Source organism: Oncorhynchus mykiss, chromosome 1 (genome assembly GCF_057628025.1).
Source record: "Oncorhynchus mykiss isolate SJ-2025 chromosome 1, ASM5762802v1, whole genome shotgun sequence".
NCBI classification, from domain to species: domain Eukaryota; kingdom Metazoa; phylum Chordata; class Actinopteri; order Salmoniformes; family Salmonidae; genus Oncorhynchus; species Oncorhynchus mykiss.
The window spans coordinates 10,147,732-10,165,885 of NC_143022.1; the positions used below are offsets into that span (position 1 = coordinate 10,147,732).

At 42.2% G+C, this 18,154-nt stretch overlaps 1 protein-coding gene across 1 annotated transcript; it reads left to right on the forward strand.

The window, feature by feature from the left end:
- The first annotated feature begins 10,858 nt into the window (after positions 1–10,858).
- Positions 10,859–17,604, forward strand: LOC118937321 (uncharacterized). Its single transcript, XM_090182709.1, has 6 exons — positions 10,859–10,972; positions 11,201–11,237; positions 11,369–11,769; positions 13,197–16,836; positions 16,997–17,084; positions 17,426–17,604. Exons 1-6 carry the CDS (start codon positions 10,893–10,895, stop codon positions 17,602–17,604), a joined length of 4,425 nt encoding a protein of 1,474 aa, XP_090038835.1. The 5' UTR covers positions 10,859–10,892.
- The last annotated feature ends 550 nt before the right edge of the window (positions 17,605–18,154 follow it).

An 18,154-nucleotide genomic window follows, 5' to 3' on the forward strand; every position in this document is an offset into this window, starting at 1 on the left:
CATTATAACAACGAGAGCATTCAGTTGTTCAGATGAGAATCTAATCGTATTGGTCACATACGCCGAAAACAACTGTGAGATGCTTTATTACGAGCCCATTCCCAACAATGCAGAGTTAAAAAGTAAGAAAATATTTTCTAAATAGTAACACAATAACAATAACAAGGCTATATACAAGGAGTACCAGTACCGAGTCAATGTGCATGGGTGGGAGGTAGTTGAGGTAATACAGTATGTACATGTAGGTAAGGGTAAAAGTGACTAGGCAATCAGGATAGATAATAAACACAGTAGCAGCAGCTAGTGTGAAAGTCGGTCAGTGTCACAGTGAATGTGTGGGTAGAGTGTAGTGAGTGTGCATCGAGCCAATTCAAGAGAGTCAGTGGAAAACAATTAGAAAAATACATCAATAACAAAGGGGGTCAATGAAAATAGTGCAGGTGGCCATTTAATTAAAGTTCAGCAGTCTAATGACTTGGGGGTGGAAGCTGTTCAGCAGTCTAATGACTTGGGGGTAGAAGCTGTTCAGCAGTCTAATGACTTGGGGGTAGAAGCTGTTCAGCAGTCTAATGACTTGGGAGTAGAAGCTGTTCAGCAGTCTAATGGCTTGGGAGTAGAAGCTGTTCATCAGTCTAATGACTTGGGGGTAGAAGCTGTTCAGCAGTCTAATGACTTGGGGGTAGAAGCTGTTCAGCAGTCTAATGACTTGGGGGTAGAAGCTGTTCAGCAGTCTAATGGCTTGGGTGTAGAAGCTGTTCAGCAGTCTAATGACTTGGGGGTGGAAGCTGTTCAGCAGTCTAATGACTTGGGAGTAGAAGCTGTTCAGCAGTCTAATGACTTGGGAGTAGAAGCTGTTCAGCAGTCTAATGACTTGGGGGTGGAAGCTGTTCAGCAGTCTAATGACTTGGGGGTGGAAGCTGTTCAGCAGTCTAATGACTTGGGGGTGGAAGCTGTTCAGCAGTCTAATGGCTTGGGGGTGGAAGCTGTTCAGCAGTCTAATGACTTGGGGGTGGAAGCTGTTCAGCAGTCTAATGACTTGGGAGTAGAAGCTGTTCAGCAGTCTAATGACTTGGGGGTAGAAGCTGTTCAGCAGTCTGGTGGCTTGGGGGTAGAAGCTGTTCAGCAGTCTAATGGCTTGGGGGTAGAAGCTGTTCAGCAGTCTTATGGCTTGGGGGTAGAAGCTGTTCAGCAGTCTAATGGCTTGGGGGTGGAAGCTGTTCAGCAGTCTAATGACTTGGGGGTGGAAGCTGTTCAGCAGTCGAATGACTTGGGAGTAGAAGCTGTTCAGCAGTCTAATGACTTGGGGGTAGAAGCTGTTCAGCAGTCTGGTGGCTTGGGGGTAGAAGCTGTTCAGCAGTCTAATGGCTTGGGGGTAGAAGCTGTTCAGCAGTCTTATGGCTTGGGGGTAGAAGCTGTTCAGCAGTCTAAGCAGTCCCAAGTGATTGGGAGTCCCATATTGTGCCGCATAATTGGCCCAGCGTCGTCCGGGTTTGGCCATCATTGTAAATAAGAATTTGTTCTTAACTGACTTGTCTAGTGAAATAAAGGTTAAATAAAAATAAACTATTTAAGCTGTCTGCTATATTGCTGTGTAAATCCACACACTGCAGGGGAATGATGACACATGCTGTGCTAACACATCGTTACAGTAGTTGTCAGTTTTGTAACGTAAATAAAGAGTTTGTCAAATACTCTGTGAAATACAGTATGTATTATTTTCCCATAATGCCATTATTTCATGTCTTGTGGTATTTTTTAGCATTTTTTCCCCCCTTATGTATCAGGTGTATTATTTTGACACTGCACAGACTCATTTAAATGAGCAATAATGATCCACATCTTAATAAAAGAGTTTTAAGGCAGCAGTGTTCATACTGTATTTTACATTGATTTCAACCACTATAGGTCTTCATCAGCAAGTGAGGATTTCTATGGATAAAAACTAGTGTTAAGTGTGGGGGGGGGCCTCAATTAGACCCATGTCAAACACTTACAATCACGTACAGTACAACCACATTCAGTACAATCACATAGTCACATTCAGTACAACCACATAGTCACATACAGCACAACCACAATCACATTCAGTACAACCACATAGTCACATTCAGTACAATCACATAGTCACATACAGCACAACCATAGTCACATTCAGTCAACTGAATGATTCTAGAATGATAATAATTCCATTCACATTTGGCTACTACAAATAGCCAGTGAAATATGATACGTTTTTTGTTACTTGAGAGGAATGACTGAGAATCCACTGCCTGCCGTTGTAAACTTTCTGCACACAAATCAAACACAGTACTGACTATATCTATAAGCCTCATCCAAAGGAACGAAATTCTAAGTCGTCCACATTGTTTCAGGCATCATCCGTTCCAAAGTCTCATCTTGTTCACTGTAAAAAATAAAAACTCAAATAAGAGTTCCTTTTTGGACAATTCCAGGTTGTCCCTCCTTGTTTCAGTATGTTTAATCTGCCTAATGACCAGGATCCTGGTGTCTACCCAATGTGCTGAGCACTCCTCCTGGACAGAGTCCGCGCTACATTCAGCTGCTGCAACCATGGTCTCTGTGTGAAGGCACTGTTAGAGAGTCAATCAACCAGAACAAGGTTAGGAGACCAAATCTGTGTCCTAGCATTGTGAAATACTGTATATGTAATGGCCTCAATACATTAATGAAGCGCCCTTACATTCTATCCTCTCCCCATACTGAAACAACTTGTTAGGGTGAACCAATAAGACTGACACTATATACCTTCTAAGCATGATAGTTGGCTCATTTTTTTATTTATTTTTATTTTATTTAACTAGGCAAGTCAGTTAAGAACAAATTCTTATTTTCAATGACAGCCTAGGAACAGTGGGTTAACTGCCTGTTCAGGGGCAGAACGACAGATTTGTACCTTGTCAGCTCGGGATTTGAACTTGCAACCTTCCGGTTACTAGTCCAACGCTCTAACCCTGCCGCCCCATGATTTGTTTCAGGACTTGTTAGGGTAAACCTATAACAGCTTCTAACCCCAAGTCATAAGACTGCTGAACAATTAATCAAATGGCCACCGGACAAGTTCAAATGTTTTATTATTTGTTACTTTAGTTTATTGGGTAAATATTCTCTTAACTCTTCTTGAACTGCACTGTTTGTTAAGGGCTTGTAAGTAAAGTATTTCACGGAAAGATCTACACTTGTTGTATTCAGCGCATGTGACAAATAAAGTTTGATTTGATTTGACTATATACCTTCGAAGCATGATGGTTGGCTCATGATTTGTTTGTACTGAAATCTATTCAGGGAGGATAAGGGTATATCATAGGCAGTGATGTAGTGGTAAAACCATTGACTGGTAAATGCTGATTGCCGTTCAGGATTAAAGAAGTAACGCTCCCTCTACTTTCAATGCATCTTCCACAAAAGGTGGGTAAATGCTTGAACAAAATAAAATAAAAAGTGTGTAAACAGCTTTTACATGTGTTCCCCCCCCCCACCACCACTGATTATAGGAGGCTTCTTCTGACAGTATTCACACCTTTCATAAGAAACCTCCAGAGAAATATTCATATTCACCGTAGCTGTCATTTAAACTTGGACTAACCTGGCCAAGGCCAAACAGTATATGGCGTTTTCTCTGGGTGTGCGGTCGCAGTGGGGAGAAAAGGCCTCCAGTGAGGTGGTGAGTATCTGGGCGGAATTTGGCGAGGCAAACACAGGTCTGAGATTGGTGTCTCTGGAAATGGGCGGGAGCGGGACTCTGCTCCTCCATTGGTTGCTGTTCTGATCCCCACTCTCATCCTCCTCACATCCCTTCCCATCCCCTCTTCTCTCTTTCATCCCTCGTGGCCACAGGGTGTAACTTCGGTAGTTGAAGAGGTTTATCCTGGGATGCCAGGGCGCGGAGCGGGCAGGATACATGAGATGGGCAGTTGATGGGGGTCAAACGTCGAGAGGCTTTGGACATCACCCTGATACCTTTATCTGGAGGTATGTCCGCATGGGCAGGGCCATACCTGGGAGGACCACCACAGAGCACAGCTTGGTGGCCAGGTGACGCACACACTTCCCCGACAGGCAAGGGTCAGAACGCTGATGGCGAAAAAGAGTTTGAGGATGGTGAGCTGGCCGCGCTCGATGGAGGCAACAGCGGGACACTTGGCGACGTCGGGGTGGGCCGTCTGGTGGCACCACTCACGGTAAGGGTGAACCCCCACCGGCTCAATGACACGCACCCCCCTCTCCAGCAGCCAGCCGGCCAGGTCCAGGTGGCCCAGAGAAGCAGCGATGTAGAGTGCCACCCGGAGCTGGAACCTGGAATAATACAGAATCAATGTATTTATAACACGTTTCAAGTTTTTTTTTGTCAAGTTCACAAGATACAGTGGGTTATAAAACAGTACAGTAAAATGCTTTCTTGCAAGCTCTTTCCCACAATGCAGTTTTAAATATCAGGGTAAGAGAAAAATTGTATGAAGGAAAAAAACACGAGAATATAAGCTATATACAGGGTCAGTACTATCATTATAAGCTATCATACTATCATTGTAAGCTAAATACAAGGTCAGTACTATCATTGTAAGCTATATACAGGGTCAGTACTATCATTGTAAGCTATATAAAGGTTCAGTACCATCACTGTTGATAGTAAGTCTATCATACAGTTCAGTGTGTAGATGTGTATTCTGATCTCATCACAGGTCTCTCCCTAGACAGGTGTCGTTGGACGGTCAGTCTGTGTCCAAGGAAGCAGCCTCTGAGGAACTCCGCCCACCCATCCCAGGTGTCCAACCGTAGAGTAGCCCCTGGGAGACAGAGACACATGCAGGTTGTCCTCCTGGTTTCCATGAACCAAGAATGTGTTCCATACAGTCCATTTGTCTCTATGTTACATCCATAAGGTGTTGAGCCAGAGGACCATTGATCTACTGCACAAGGAAGGCCATACCCAGGTCAATGGCGTAGTCGTGCAGCCGGTTGCAGTCGTAGAGTTGCAGGCCGGTGGGAGAGCTCAGTCTGAAGGAGCTGACGGGAAGCCCACACTGCTGGGACACCAGGGTCATGAGCCTGGCCACAGACGTACTCAGGAGAAACACAGTGCCCAAGACTGAGAGGGTCTCCCCCGTCACGGCACTGAACACACGCACCACCGGCTCCCGCTGAAGTATAAGACCATGGACATTCAGTAAATTCACTTGTTTTACATAAATACCTATGTTGTGTTTATACACCGAGTAAACAAAACATTATGAACACCTGTTCTTTCCATGACAAAGACTGACCAGGTGAATCCAGGTGAAAGCTATGATCCCTTAATGATGTCACTTGTTAAATCCACTTCAGTGTAGATGAAGGGGAGCAGACAGGTTAAAGAATAATTTTTAAGCCTTGAGACAATTGAGGCATAGATTGTGTATGTGTGCCATTCAGAGGGTGAATGGGCAAGACAAAATATTTAAGTGCCTTTGAACGGGGTAGTAGTTGCCAGGTGCACCGGTTTGTGTCAAGACCTGCAATGCTGCTGGGGTTTTTCACACTCAACAGTTTCCTGTGTGTATCATGAATGGTCCACCACCCAAAGAACATCCAGCCAACTCGGCACAACTGTTGGAAGCATTGGAGTCAACATGGGCCAGCATCCCTGGGGAACGCTTTCAAACACCTTGTAGAGTCCATGCCCCAACAAATTGAGGCTGTTCTGATGGCAGAAGGCGGGGTGCAACTCAATATTAGGAAGGTGTTTCTAATGTTTGGTACACTCAGTATATATAAGTTAGGAGTCATATAATTACAGGGGTAAGATGAAGTGGCTCCTTTGCACTAATCTTAGGTCTGGTTTGTGTTTTTACTGCTAATGGTAAAGGTTAGGATTTGGTGAGAGTAAACTGATCCTAGATCTGTGCCCAAGGGCAATTTCTATCCAGAGACAAATCAAAGGTCCATGCTATTTAAATTTATAATCTACCACCATCTCGTGGCTCAAACTTGTAACAACATTTTCTAATTAATGTGCTGTACTGAGTTTTGTTCTATCACATCGAACACTAATCTGGGTGCAGATTAAATTGAACACTAATCTGGGTGAAAATGAAATTGAACACTAATCTGGGTGCAGATTAAATTGAACACTAATCTGGGTGAAAATGAAATTGAACACTAATCTGGGTGAAAATGAAATTGAACACTAATCTGGGTGAAAATGAAATTGAACACTAATCTGGGTGAAAATTAAATTGAACACTAATCTGGGTGAAAATTAAATTGAACACTAATCTGGGTGAAAATTAAATTGAACACTAATCTGGGTGAAAATTAAATTGAACACTAATCTGGGTGAAAATTAAATTGAACACTAATCTGGGTGAAAATTAAATTGAACACTAATCTGGGTGAAAATTTAATTGAACACTAATCTGGGTGAAAATTTAATTGAACACTAATCTGGGTGAAAATTAAATTGAACACTAATCTGGGTGAAAATTAAATTGAACACTAATCTGGGTGCAGATTAAATTGAACACTAATCTGGGTGTAAATTAAATTGAACACTAATCTGGGTGAAAATTAAATTGAACACTAATCTGGGTGCAGATTAAATTGAACACTAATCTGGGTGCAGATTAAATTGAACACTAATCTGGGTGTAAATTAAATTGAACACTAATCTGGGTGAAAATTAAATTGAAGACTAATCTGGGTGCAGATTAAATTGTTAACAGAAATATTATGAATATGTATTTCAATGAACCCAAAGGGCCTCTTCTTCTCCTACTATACGGCCTGCTGTGCTCTGTAGTCTGCTGTACTCAGTCTGCTGTACTCTGCTGTGCTCTACTGTACTCTGCTGTACTCTGCTGTACTCTGCTGTAGTCTGCTGTGCTCTACTGTAGTCTGCTGTGCTCTACTGTACTATACTGTACTATACTGTGCTCTGCTGTACTCTGCTGTACTATACACCACTGGGTAAACAGACTCTTCAGATACTGTTAGCGAACACCAGACTGAGGTCGAGGCGATTACATGGGGAAAAGGTTTATGACTGTAAGGGTGTTTGGTACAAAGGCAACACTACATCGGGCCACATTTCAGCTCTATCCCAGGTCAACCATACAATACTATAGATTTCCACTCTAGTCAACCAGCAAGAAGGAGAGACAGACAGAAGGTCTGGCTTTGACTATGTCAATGATGGAATGTGTAAGTAAGGAGTAAGGAACACAAATAAACATTATTCTGATGGTTACATTTGTACTTAGATACATAACCACTCTCCTCTGTTAGCAAATCTTCCACAGAACTTTGTGGAACAGAGTGAGTTCTGTCCCTGTCTGGCTCTGGACATGTACCCAGGGAGCTCTGTACAACAACACTTCACACTCACAAAGCAGTGTCCTTACTAACCAATCACTACCATAACCATGGTCTTGGTTGAGCAAGGGCAATATTACTTTAAGTCTCAAGCAGGGTGACCTCAACATACTATATATCACCATACTATATACCACCACACTATACAGTGGGGCAAAAAAGTATTTAGTCAGCCACCAATTGTGCAAGTTCTCCTACTTAAAAAGATGAGAGAGGCCTGTAATTTTCATCATAGGTACACTTCAACTATGACAGACAAAATTAGAAAAAAAAATCCAGAAAAATCACATTGTAGGATTTTTAATGAATTTATTTGCAAATTATGGTGGAAAATAAGTATTTGGTCACCTACAACTATTTTATTTTACCTTTCGGCAAGTCAGTTAAGAACAAATTCTTATTTTCAATGACGGCCAAGGAACAGTGGGCCTGTTCAGGGGCAGAACGACAGAACGACCTTGTCTGTTCAGGGATTTGAACTTGCAACCTTCCGGTTACTAGTCCACCGCTCTAACCACTAGGCTACCCTGCCGCCCCATATAACCATACTATATAATCATACTATATAACCATACTATATATTACCACACTCTATATCACCATAATATATATAATCATACTATATAATCATACTATATAACCATACTATTTAACCATACTATATAACCATACTATATATTACCACACTATATCTGAAACACTTTATGTTAATGATAGTATGAAGCTGTTTCAAGCAATAGCCAGCTCACTTTGATATGCATTTTCAAGCACGGGTAGAAACAGCTAGGTGTTCGGCTGGTACCTTCAGCAGGCAGCAGATGGCACTGCTAGGGGTGATGCCAACGTCTGTCAGGACCCAGCTGTCCCGAAGGATGGCACCAGCATAGCTCAGCTCCAGGAAGTGCCTCACCTGCTTGTCGTCTGACAGTTGCACGTGGAAGTAATCCTGCCAGAGGAAGAAAATTGGAAACACAAGGAGCCGTAATTGAGTGTCCCATACAATAAGAATGAGAGGGCTCAACACTGATGGAGCCGTAATGGAGGGTGTCCCACACAGACACCCATTATGGAAGGTGTTCCACCCAGACAGATGTCAATGTTTACCATACAATAATTGTAAGTGTCCAATTGTGTACAATTAAGAAAATAGGCCCAAGGAGGTGTGGTATATGGCCAATATACCACGGCCAAGGGCTGTTCTTAGGCACAACGCAACGCGGAGGTATATTGGCCATATACCACAAACCCCCAAGGTGACTTCTTTTTTTTTCTTCTCCAATTTAGTGGTATCCAATTGGTAGTTACAGTCTTGTCCCATTGCTACAACTCCCATATGGACTTGGGTGCACACATATAGAAGGTGCACACATGGGGAACATTTTTAGTAGCCTAGGGTCCGGGAAAGTGTTGGCCTTTTTAAAACCGCATTTCGTGCAATTCTACATCCTTTTACATGACTGGAGACTTTGGCATTATCTTTTTTTAATCCGCACAAATGATCGAAATGGCAGGCTACTTTGACACTGACAAACTTAGTATCTGAGATCAATAAAAACGACCTTGTCTTGAATCCATCAATAGCCTATAGGCCTAGGTTTGTGGAGAAACATATAGTAGGCTACAATATGAGGAGGAAATTAGTCCTAAAAATGCTTTCCAGTTTCACTGACTCACCCAATGATGCGCAGCTCACTCGCTGGAGATTGTCGATGCGCTCGTGTCAAAAGCCTATCTCTCCCTCTCTCTGTTTTGTAAAACAATGTTTGGGAGTTGATCAAATATTTTGGTAGTCTACAGCATAGTCTTATCTTTTCAGCAAGAGTCATTGCTTTTCAACCTGTGTTTTCCCTCGATTGTATTTGAAATATTGCAAAAGGCCTGTTTTGTCTGCCTGCTGTTTTTTCACTGACAGATTTGCCTCGCGTTCCCGACTGTAGGCTATTCTTTGTTATTGGGCTACAATCCGCAGCTAGGCTATTTAAAAAAGAAGCTATTGGTCCTCTGTAGCTAAATTATAGGGTTTCTCATGACGTATTAGGCTATTCTGAATGATTTAATTTATTTCTGAACAGACAGCAGTATTTCCTTAACTTGACTCAGTAAATTGCTAGCTAGTACTGGCGGGAATTCTCTACAACAAAATGCACAACAAATATTCTCCAAAAACCGCTGCATCTTATGTGTGATGTTCGAATAACATTTACAAACAATTTGATATAAATTTAACATTTAAATCACCTGAAAGTATAAAAATCACTTTTGATGTACAGTGCTTTGCAACCAACAACTTACCGCTGGTTTGGTGCTTGTTCACTGGGACGATTTTAACTGGAACATCACCCCTCGTAAGCAGCTATTCAAACCAGCCAATAAGATGCCACGTTGAGTAGGTGAAGGCAAGACAAACTCAAACCAAAAACCCATTGGCTTAACAATAAAGTGGCAAGGGGAATCACCAATATAACCCTGTTACAGAGGCAACTCGAATGAACATTGATCGCTTTTATTATAATTGTTAAATAGCAAAAAGTGAAAATGATTTTTCATGGCACGAGAGGTACCGGATTCGGCCAAATAGGTTCCGGAACAAAACAGTCCAGAACGGAACGGTGCCGGATCCTGTTCTGGCATGATCCTGCTCAAATTAAGCACTGATTTGAAGTACCTAGGCCTCTACCTGCTGAGTATAAAGATTATTAAACTAGATTCAGTGGGCTTGTCATTCACAGTACTGATGAAAAATCAAGTACAGTTGATCTAAATGTGGATATACGAGGACATCTAGTGGTCACCGGATTTTTTAAAAATCCATGCAAGCTATCTTTGCACTAGCATGCGATGCCATATATTTGACACAGGTATTTATTTTTCAACATGTATTGTCATTGACTGGAACAAAATATAATTGTATGAGCTATGCCTCTGTGTCCCGGCGTTGTTGCACCCCTCTACTATCTGGCTTGGTGGGGCGATCTCGTTCTGCATGCCTGCTTCACTGAGATACAAAGTGTCGTCATGCATTTGTGCATGCACGCTGTTAACGGTCATACCCGTCTTGCTAGCTAATTTAGCTAGCTCATCAACCAGTATTTTATTCGCTTTTTCTACATGAAGACAGTGGTTAGATTCTGCCATTGGGACTGCTCTGATGTTTCCATTCTCTCCTGGTTATGACCATAGAGCCTTGTCCCAGTCTCTAGACCTGCCTGTCTGTGTGATGGATGACCACCTAACCTCTGAAGCTGTCAATGAGATGGTAAGTTGACCTTGTCATTTCATATTACAACATTAATCCAATAAAATGTTATAGTGATGCTATCATTGGCAATGTTGACGTACCACAACCATCTCTGTTGTGTTGCAGTTGTTTAATTGGCCCAACGTTGCCAATGCTCCTCCACTCTTTAACAGTTAATAATTATTTCAGTATGATATTTGTTGTTTATTAAGTTTGATTATTTGCAATATAATTACATCTCTACCAGGAGCAGAGCAATTGTACCAGGAGCAGAGCAACCTCAGTGATGGAAACCACAGAAGAGGGAAAGCTCAACAATGTGGAACATCTGACACTTATGGACTTCCTTCAAAACCTAACTGAGAAGTATGTTCTGTTTTCTTTGGTACTATCACACCTTCAAGAAAATAGGATCAAATTAGAAACTGATCAATCTGAAAAAAATGTTCAGTGCTAGAAAAGTTGTCACATTGCAATTTTGCCAAAACAACTGACACAAAGCAGGTATAACTTCACGATCAGGCAAATAATTAAATAAAAACAATTCTGCCACGCATCCTGATATGACAACATTTATAACAATATTGTTTTCAGGCAATGGAGGGGGATTCGTGAGGGCATGTTTGACCCGGTAAGATCATGTTACTGACAATTTAATCAGATTACCATGAAAACTCTGCCTAATGTTTAACCTTGTTCATAAGCTTTTGAAAGACGCACTATGCAACATTTTAAAACACTTCTTCTGTTTCTGGAATACAGCTGACAAAACAACAGCTTGCCGGCTTGTGTCTGAGGATTGTCCAGTTTTTATCGGACAAGCTGATGCAGATCATCATCCCAGGTCTTTACGAACTACTGGGCATCCAAGATGCTGCCTCTTCTCCATTGTCACAGAGATCTCTCACAGCGTCACTCACCAGTCTGTTAGACGATAAGACTAACACCAAGTCCCGCGTGAGATTCACTGAGGCTGGTGTACCTAAGAGGCCAGGCAGTCGAAAGTCTTACAATAGCTTTCGCATCCCGACTCCCTACCCTTCCTCCAACTGTATGGAGCAGGAAGAGGAAGAAGAGCAGGAATCACAACTTAAGTTCAAGGAGATTTACCTGACTAAGGGCAGTCTGGGCAGTGGAAGCTACCTGCCCAAGGGGGCCATGAGGTATGTTCTTAAAGGGAAATTTAACCACTTCATATTCATCTCCAGCATCACCATATGTGAAAATTACACATTTCCATGCTTTGTAGTAAAAAAAATATAGAGGGACGTAACTGTTTTCAATAGTGCTGAGAAATTAGTGCTTTTTGAGGTTGGTTTGGTTTCCATTCAAATATTTAAAAAATAATCACGGTTTTGGATTTCAATACTTTTTTTAGACATTGAATGCACTATGGATTATGTGTGTTGAATGCTGTAACAACACATAATAAAACAATGAATAAAAGTCCCATGATGGTAGTGACTGTCCATTACTGTTTATGACTTATCAACCATCATTTACTTTCTCATATAAAATATTTATTTGATGACTTTATTATTTCATTCCAAGTCATCAACTCATCTCTATAGAGCTGCTGCTTATCCTGTCTGACAAAATCACTATTTTAGTAGTTCTTCTAAGTAAATAAGACCTACTTTTATGACCGCTGAACACCAACTGTCAATCACTTAGATCATGTATTTCCAGGTAGAGGATCCTCGCAACGCAACTGCTTTTTATCTCTCTCATGCATTCTCTTGTCTCTCCGTCTCAGTCAATGAGGTTTCCGTATCTGCTCCACACAGAGTGGACAAGCAAGTGGGCGTGCAATGGATTATGGGAATTAATTGCCGTATTTTCTGTGCTAAACTATGTAGAATATTGGCCTGTTGGAAACTACAACTCCCTACTACATTGCATAGTTCGTGCTTGATCTGATTTATCTCTACAGAAACTGAGCATCGAGCTCACAGAAGAAGAAAAAAATTAACTATATGGAATTCAAATAATTGAGCCGACGTCGGTCTAGTTAAATGCTCAGCTCTAGATTCTAATGACATCATCAGTGTGCATCGTGTGATTTTAACCAATTATGAGTAGGCATTGCCTACTAATTGGTTGATGATGTCATAGAAAACACTTATCTTCCTCTTTCTTTTTTTACTACAAAACATAGAAATTACAATTTTTCACATATGCTGATGTTGGGGTGGTGCTGGAGATGATGAATATGAAGTTGAAACATTTAGAAATTTCCCTTTAACATTTCTTCAAACTGCCTTGTATTTATGATTGTCCTTGAAGTTATTAGAAGTTACAGTATTTGAAGTTTATAGCAATTTGGATTTTTGTAGAGGATAGATATTGCCAGGATAGATAGATATCTACAGGCCAGTTTCAATACAAATGACTTATACAAAATACACTTTATTGGGCTTTAGAAATTAAGCAGTTAGGCTGACATCACACTAAGGTTTTTTCTCAGAGAAACAGCAGCGTTTTCCTCATTGTTTTCAATGGTGCAGATGTATTTGACACACTGAATGTGCATCACAGCCTTACATATTATTTGTTTGACTTTGATGATTTCTGCGTTTTTTTCCCCAAGGACTCTAACCTCTCTGTCTGATGTGCAGAAGAAAACAACCAACTCTGAGACGCTACAAGTCCTCTTAGGTGTCTCAGAGGACACCCTTGTCACCTGTGTACAGGACAGCCTGCAAGGTTCTCTCTCCAAACTTGCATGCATGTCCAATTCTCCATCTGGAAGTGCAGGCTCTATGATGCTAACCCCTGCTGTAATGGCAGAGTTGGCTAAAGATGTCAAGTCGGCCTTATCAGTGGTCGTTAAGAGTGCCTCCGCTAGCCAAACCTCTGTAGTGACACCGGTAAGGGGAGACTCACAGACCAAGGTGACTGAGAGCATGGTGAGAGAGCTGGCTGCTAAACTTGAAAAAGTTGACCAAGAGAGCAAGAGTCTAACAGGGCAAGTCATGACCATGATCTCTGACACAATGGTGGCTTTTGTTGACGAGAACAAACAGAATTTGCTGGAAGATCTGAAGGACAAGATCACGTTTTTGGCATCGCATGTTGGCTTCATTGAAGATCTTGATGCCCTGATAAGCAAATACGAGAGCAGCTACAATATTAGTCAATCTGGTTCCTCCTGCACGCTCACATCTAAGAGCATCCAAAAACTCTCTAGCCGGGAGTTTCAAACATCAGCAATACAAGCAGTGAGTGGAGTTCTTGACAAAAAAGTCAGTAGTTTGAGCTTTCCTAGTTCAGTCATTCAGTCTGAGTTAACAGGTGCTGTATCAGGTCAAACATTGTCTGGCATTGTAAAGACAGAGTCAATTCACCCAGTGGGCTCAGCAGCGTCAGTAGTTGTTAAGACTTTCGTGTCAGATATGAAGTCCTTGGCTGAATCTGAAGAGAGTCCCCAACAGAAGAGTGCCTGGTCTGCTGCTGTTCACATTTACCACAGCATCCAAAACAACTTGAAAGATTATTTCAGCAAGCTTCAGCGATGTGCCTTAAAGAGCATTGTCACATCTGATGACAACATCACAAATGCTGAGTTTAAGGAGACAGTTCCACTTCCTTGCTTAAACATGAAATATAGGCCCAGTAAGAGTGAGCCTCAGTTGCCAGAGTCCACTGGTGCAGTTACTTTACAAAGAGGCCTAAGTGAGAGCTCAAAACTTATTTGGGCAAAAACTGAGTCAGAAGAAAGCAAGCTCCTTCTGACAACTTGCACCAAAGAAGTCATCTCAGAGCTTCTGGTCTTGTACAAGACTGAAATGTCAAAGGAGGACGCCCTGTACACTGTTGGAGAAAAAGGATCAGGCTTCTCTATTGAGAGAGAGAAATTTGTAGAGGGTGTTCTGGCTCAGCTTGGGGATATTGCCCATTCCAGGGCCTCATCACCAATAGTATGTGAGTTCCCCTGTCAAATTGAGGACAGCAGAAGTAAGGCCACAGCTTCTTTGACCAGTCTGTTAGATTGTATTAGAAAACTCTCAAGTGAGGAATTTAAGAGAAATGCCACTCAAGCAGTGAGTGAGTTCCTAGTTAAAAAGTCCACCAGTAGCTTAACTAGTGCACAGCCTGCTTATTCTGTAGCATCCAGGTCTTGTTCCATTCAAAACCAGTACACATGGTCAAAGGATATTTGTGCGGATTCTGCTGCCTTTGGCATCATTGAAACATTTGTGGAAGACCTGCAGAGCTTGGCGCAACCTGCAGAAGTAGAGGAGAGAGAACCTGACCTCCAGGAAAATGCACAAAAGCTACAGAGCAGGATCTGGTCTGCTACCACTAGTTTATATAACAATATTCAGAAGACATTAAAGGACTTCATTATTCATCAGCGGAGGTCAGACATGCTGAGCAGAATGTCTAGTCATATACCCACAGAGGACTCTGGACATCTTGGGACTAAGGAGCACATTTGTTTGGCAAGCCAGGACTTGAGGCAAGCTAGTAAGAGTGTGCCTCACTTGCACAGTTTGAACCTTGAAGTGGCTCTACACAGGGGTGTCAGCGAGAGTTCAAAACTTCTCTGGACTGAAACAGACGAGGCTCTACTGACCAATAGTACCAAAGAGGTCATTTCAACAATCTTGACCTCATGCGAGGATCAGGCATCAAATGCACCTTGCTTCTCCACAGTAGGAAAGAAAATATCTGATATGTCCCTTGAGGTCAACATGTTGGTAGGTGGTGTTCTGTCTCAGCTGAAGGACATCTCCTTGTCAAGGTCCCCAACACCATGTGAAGACATGTTTGAACGTCTCCAAGGTTCTCCTGAGCGAACCTCTCCAGTAAGTCTAGATTGCAGCACGGCTGCCTCCAAAGGCATTGCATCTTCCCACAGTCTTTCAACAAAGAGCCTCCAAAAACGCTCTAGTCATGAGTTCCAAACCAAAGCTGAGAAAGGAGTGAGTGAGGTCCTCTCTAGATCATTTAACATTGTGGAGGAAGGTACAACAGATAAGTACCTCCAGTCTGTATCTACATCCACCACATCTACTGATATTATACAAACCATGGTGAAAGACCAGCAGGAGCTCACCCAGACCACCCAATCATCTGACATGGTATCTGGAACCTCCCTGCTCACCACTGGACAGGTTTCTGAGAAAAGAATCTGGTCTGTTGCTCGTAACATCTACAACAGTCTGCAAAGTAAGATTACGGAGTTTCTCAGAAAAGATCTTCAAAGATCAGACACAACACTTGGTTCAATCCAAATATTTACATATCAAAGCAGTCCTGCATCACAAAGAGCAAGTCTCTGCCATCTTGAGGTCAACCAGAGCAGTGTTACACCTGGTGGAAACGATGCCTGTGTGGACATTCCTCACAAATTACTACCTAAAACCACTGAGCTCTCAGGATCCATGCTGGAGGATACTGACACGATCCGTTGTAGGAGTGCTGACAGCCAAAATACAAGAAATACCTCTTCTTCACGCTCCTCCATCTCTCTAACACCTACTTCAAAATTAAGGCAGTCGAAATGGCACTTTGCTTTACCCGGGACTCCCATCCCCACTGAGTTTCCTGCTCAGATTGACTTTCCCATTGTTAGAAACACAATCATTGAGGACTTCTTTCACACAGAGGACTTACTTCCTGTAACCTTTGTGGACAAAGTCAGGCAAGCTGCTGGGGTGGTAGTGGACATTATGGTGGAAAGTGTTGAGAACACACAGGAAGATGGACAGGGTGCTTCACATCTTGACGACCTCCGATCTGCTGTTAGGAAATTGAGAAAAATCATTTCCACTTGGACCATCCACATTTTCAGCCATGAATTGGTGGATAAAGTGATAGCCCTTCAGGACAGCCACAGCACTCCACAGGTCTTAACATTGGCAGCAGCCAGAAGTGCTTCAGACTCCATTCTTTCAAGGCTGAAATGGGGAAAGGAACAATGTGCCATATCCAAGGAGCTCTCTTCTCAGCTTCTCCAGATATTTGCTGAAGAGACAGTGAAGGGCTTCCTGAGACAGTGGTCAGATGAGTATGAAAACATAAACTTTGATGTTTCAGTCCAGAACGATCCAAAGACTTCTACTTGCATGGTCATTCTTCAAATGATCACCAAAGCCACTGCTAAATGTTATTTTGAGTCCGCTACCAGCGTGGCCACCAGTGACATTGTAGAAGGCGTGTTTGATTTGGAAAGGGATACCATCAGCAGTACTGGAGAGCAGGTCCTCACCTTCAATACAAAGGTATAGTACACATACATCTTTCATGAATAACACTGCTGTTGACCTTTTATATGATTCTTTGTGTCATGGCATTGCACTGCTTCTTTGCAGTTGATATGCTGTACTTTAAGATATCGAAAACATTTCAGTTTGCTTTAATGTGCCTTTTCCCACCAACCAGGGTTCCAAGAATGTTAGTAAGAACCTCTGTCCTCAAGAGTCTCTGGAGTACCAGCCTCAGAACACTTCCCCTACTGTGTACTTTACAGGTAAGCCCTGCTGCTGTTTAGGCTGCTGCTCAGTCAAGACTGAGACATTATCCCTTTACCATTCCACTAATTCATTTGGAAAGATGTTGTACTCCTCTGAGTTGTTACCTATGACATACTGTACTGTGGGCTGGGTGGTAGCCTAGTGGGTTAAGAGGTTGGGCCAGTAACCGATAGGTTGCTGGTTCAGAATCCCTGAGTTCACGAGGCAAAATCTGTCAATGTGCTCTTGAGCTAGGCACTTCATCCTAATTGCTCCTTGTAAGTCTCTCTGGATAAGAGTGTCTGATAAATGAGTTAAAATGTAAATTGATGGCATGCTGGATGGTCTTTCGTTGCAGAGACGATGACAACATCTCATGGCTCCTTTTCTCCAGAGGGAATTTATGATATCGCATTGTCCTTCCCACTTGAAGAGAAGAGTCGCAAACCCTCCCTTTTCACCAGATTGTCTAGATCCATCACGAAAGGCTTTCTCAGCCCATTCAAATCTTCAAGGAAAACCAAATTATTTAAATAAATTCCTCATTATAACAACGAGAGCATTCATTTGTTCAGATGAGAATCTAATCGTATTGGTCACATACGCCGAAAACAACTGTGAGATGCTTTATTACGAGCCCATTCCCAACAATGCAGAGTTAAAAAGTAAGAAAATGTTTTCTAAATAGTAACACAATAACAATAACAAGGCTATATACAAGGAGTACCAGTACCGAGTCAATGTGCATGGGTGCGAGGTAGTTGAGGTAATACAGTATGTACATGTAGGTAAGGGTAAAAGTGACTAGGCAATCAGGATAGATAATAAACACAGTAGCAGCAGCTAGTGTGAAAGTCGGTCAGTGTCACAGTGAATGTGTGGGTAGAGTGTAGTGAGTGTGCATCGAGCCAATTCAAGAGAGTCAGTGGAAAACAATTAGAAAAATACATCAATAACAAAGGGGGTCAATGCAAATAGTGCAGGTGGCCATTTAATTAACGTTCAGCAGTCTAATGACTTGGGGGTAGAAGCTGTTCAGCAGTCTAATGGCTTGGGGGTAGAAGCTGTTCAGCAGTCTTATGGCTTG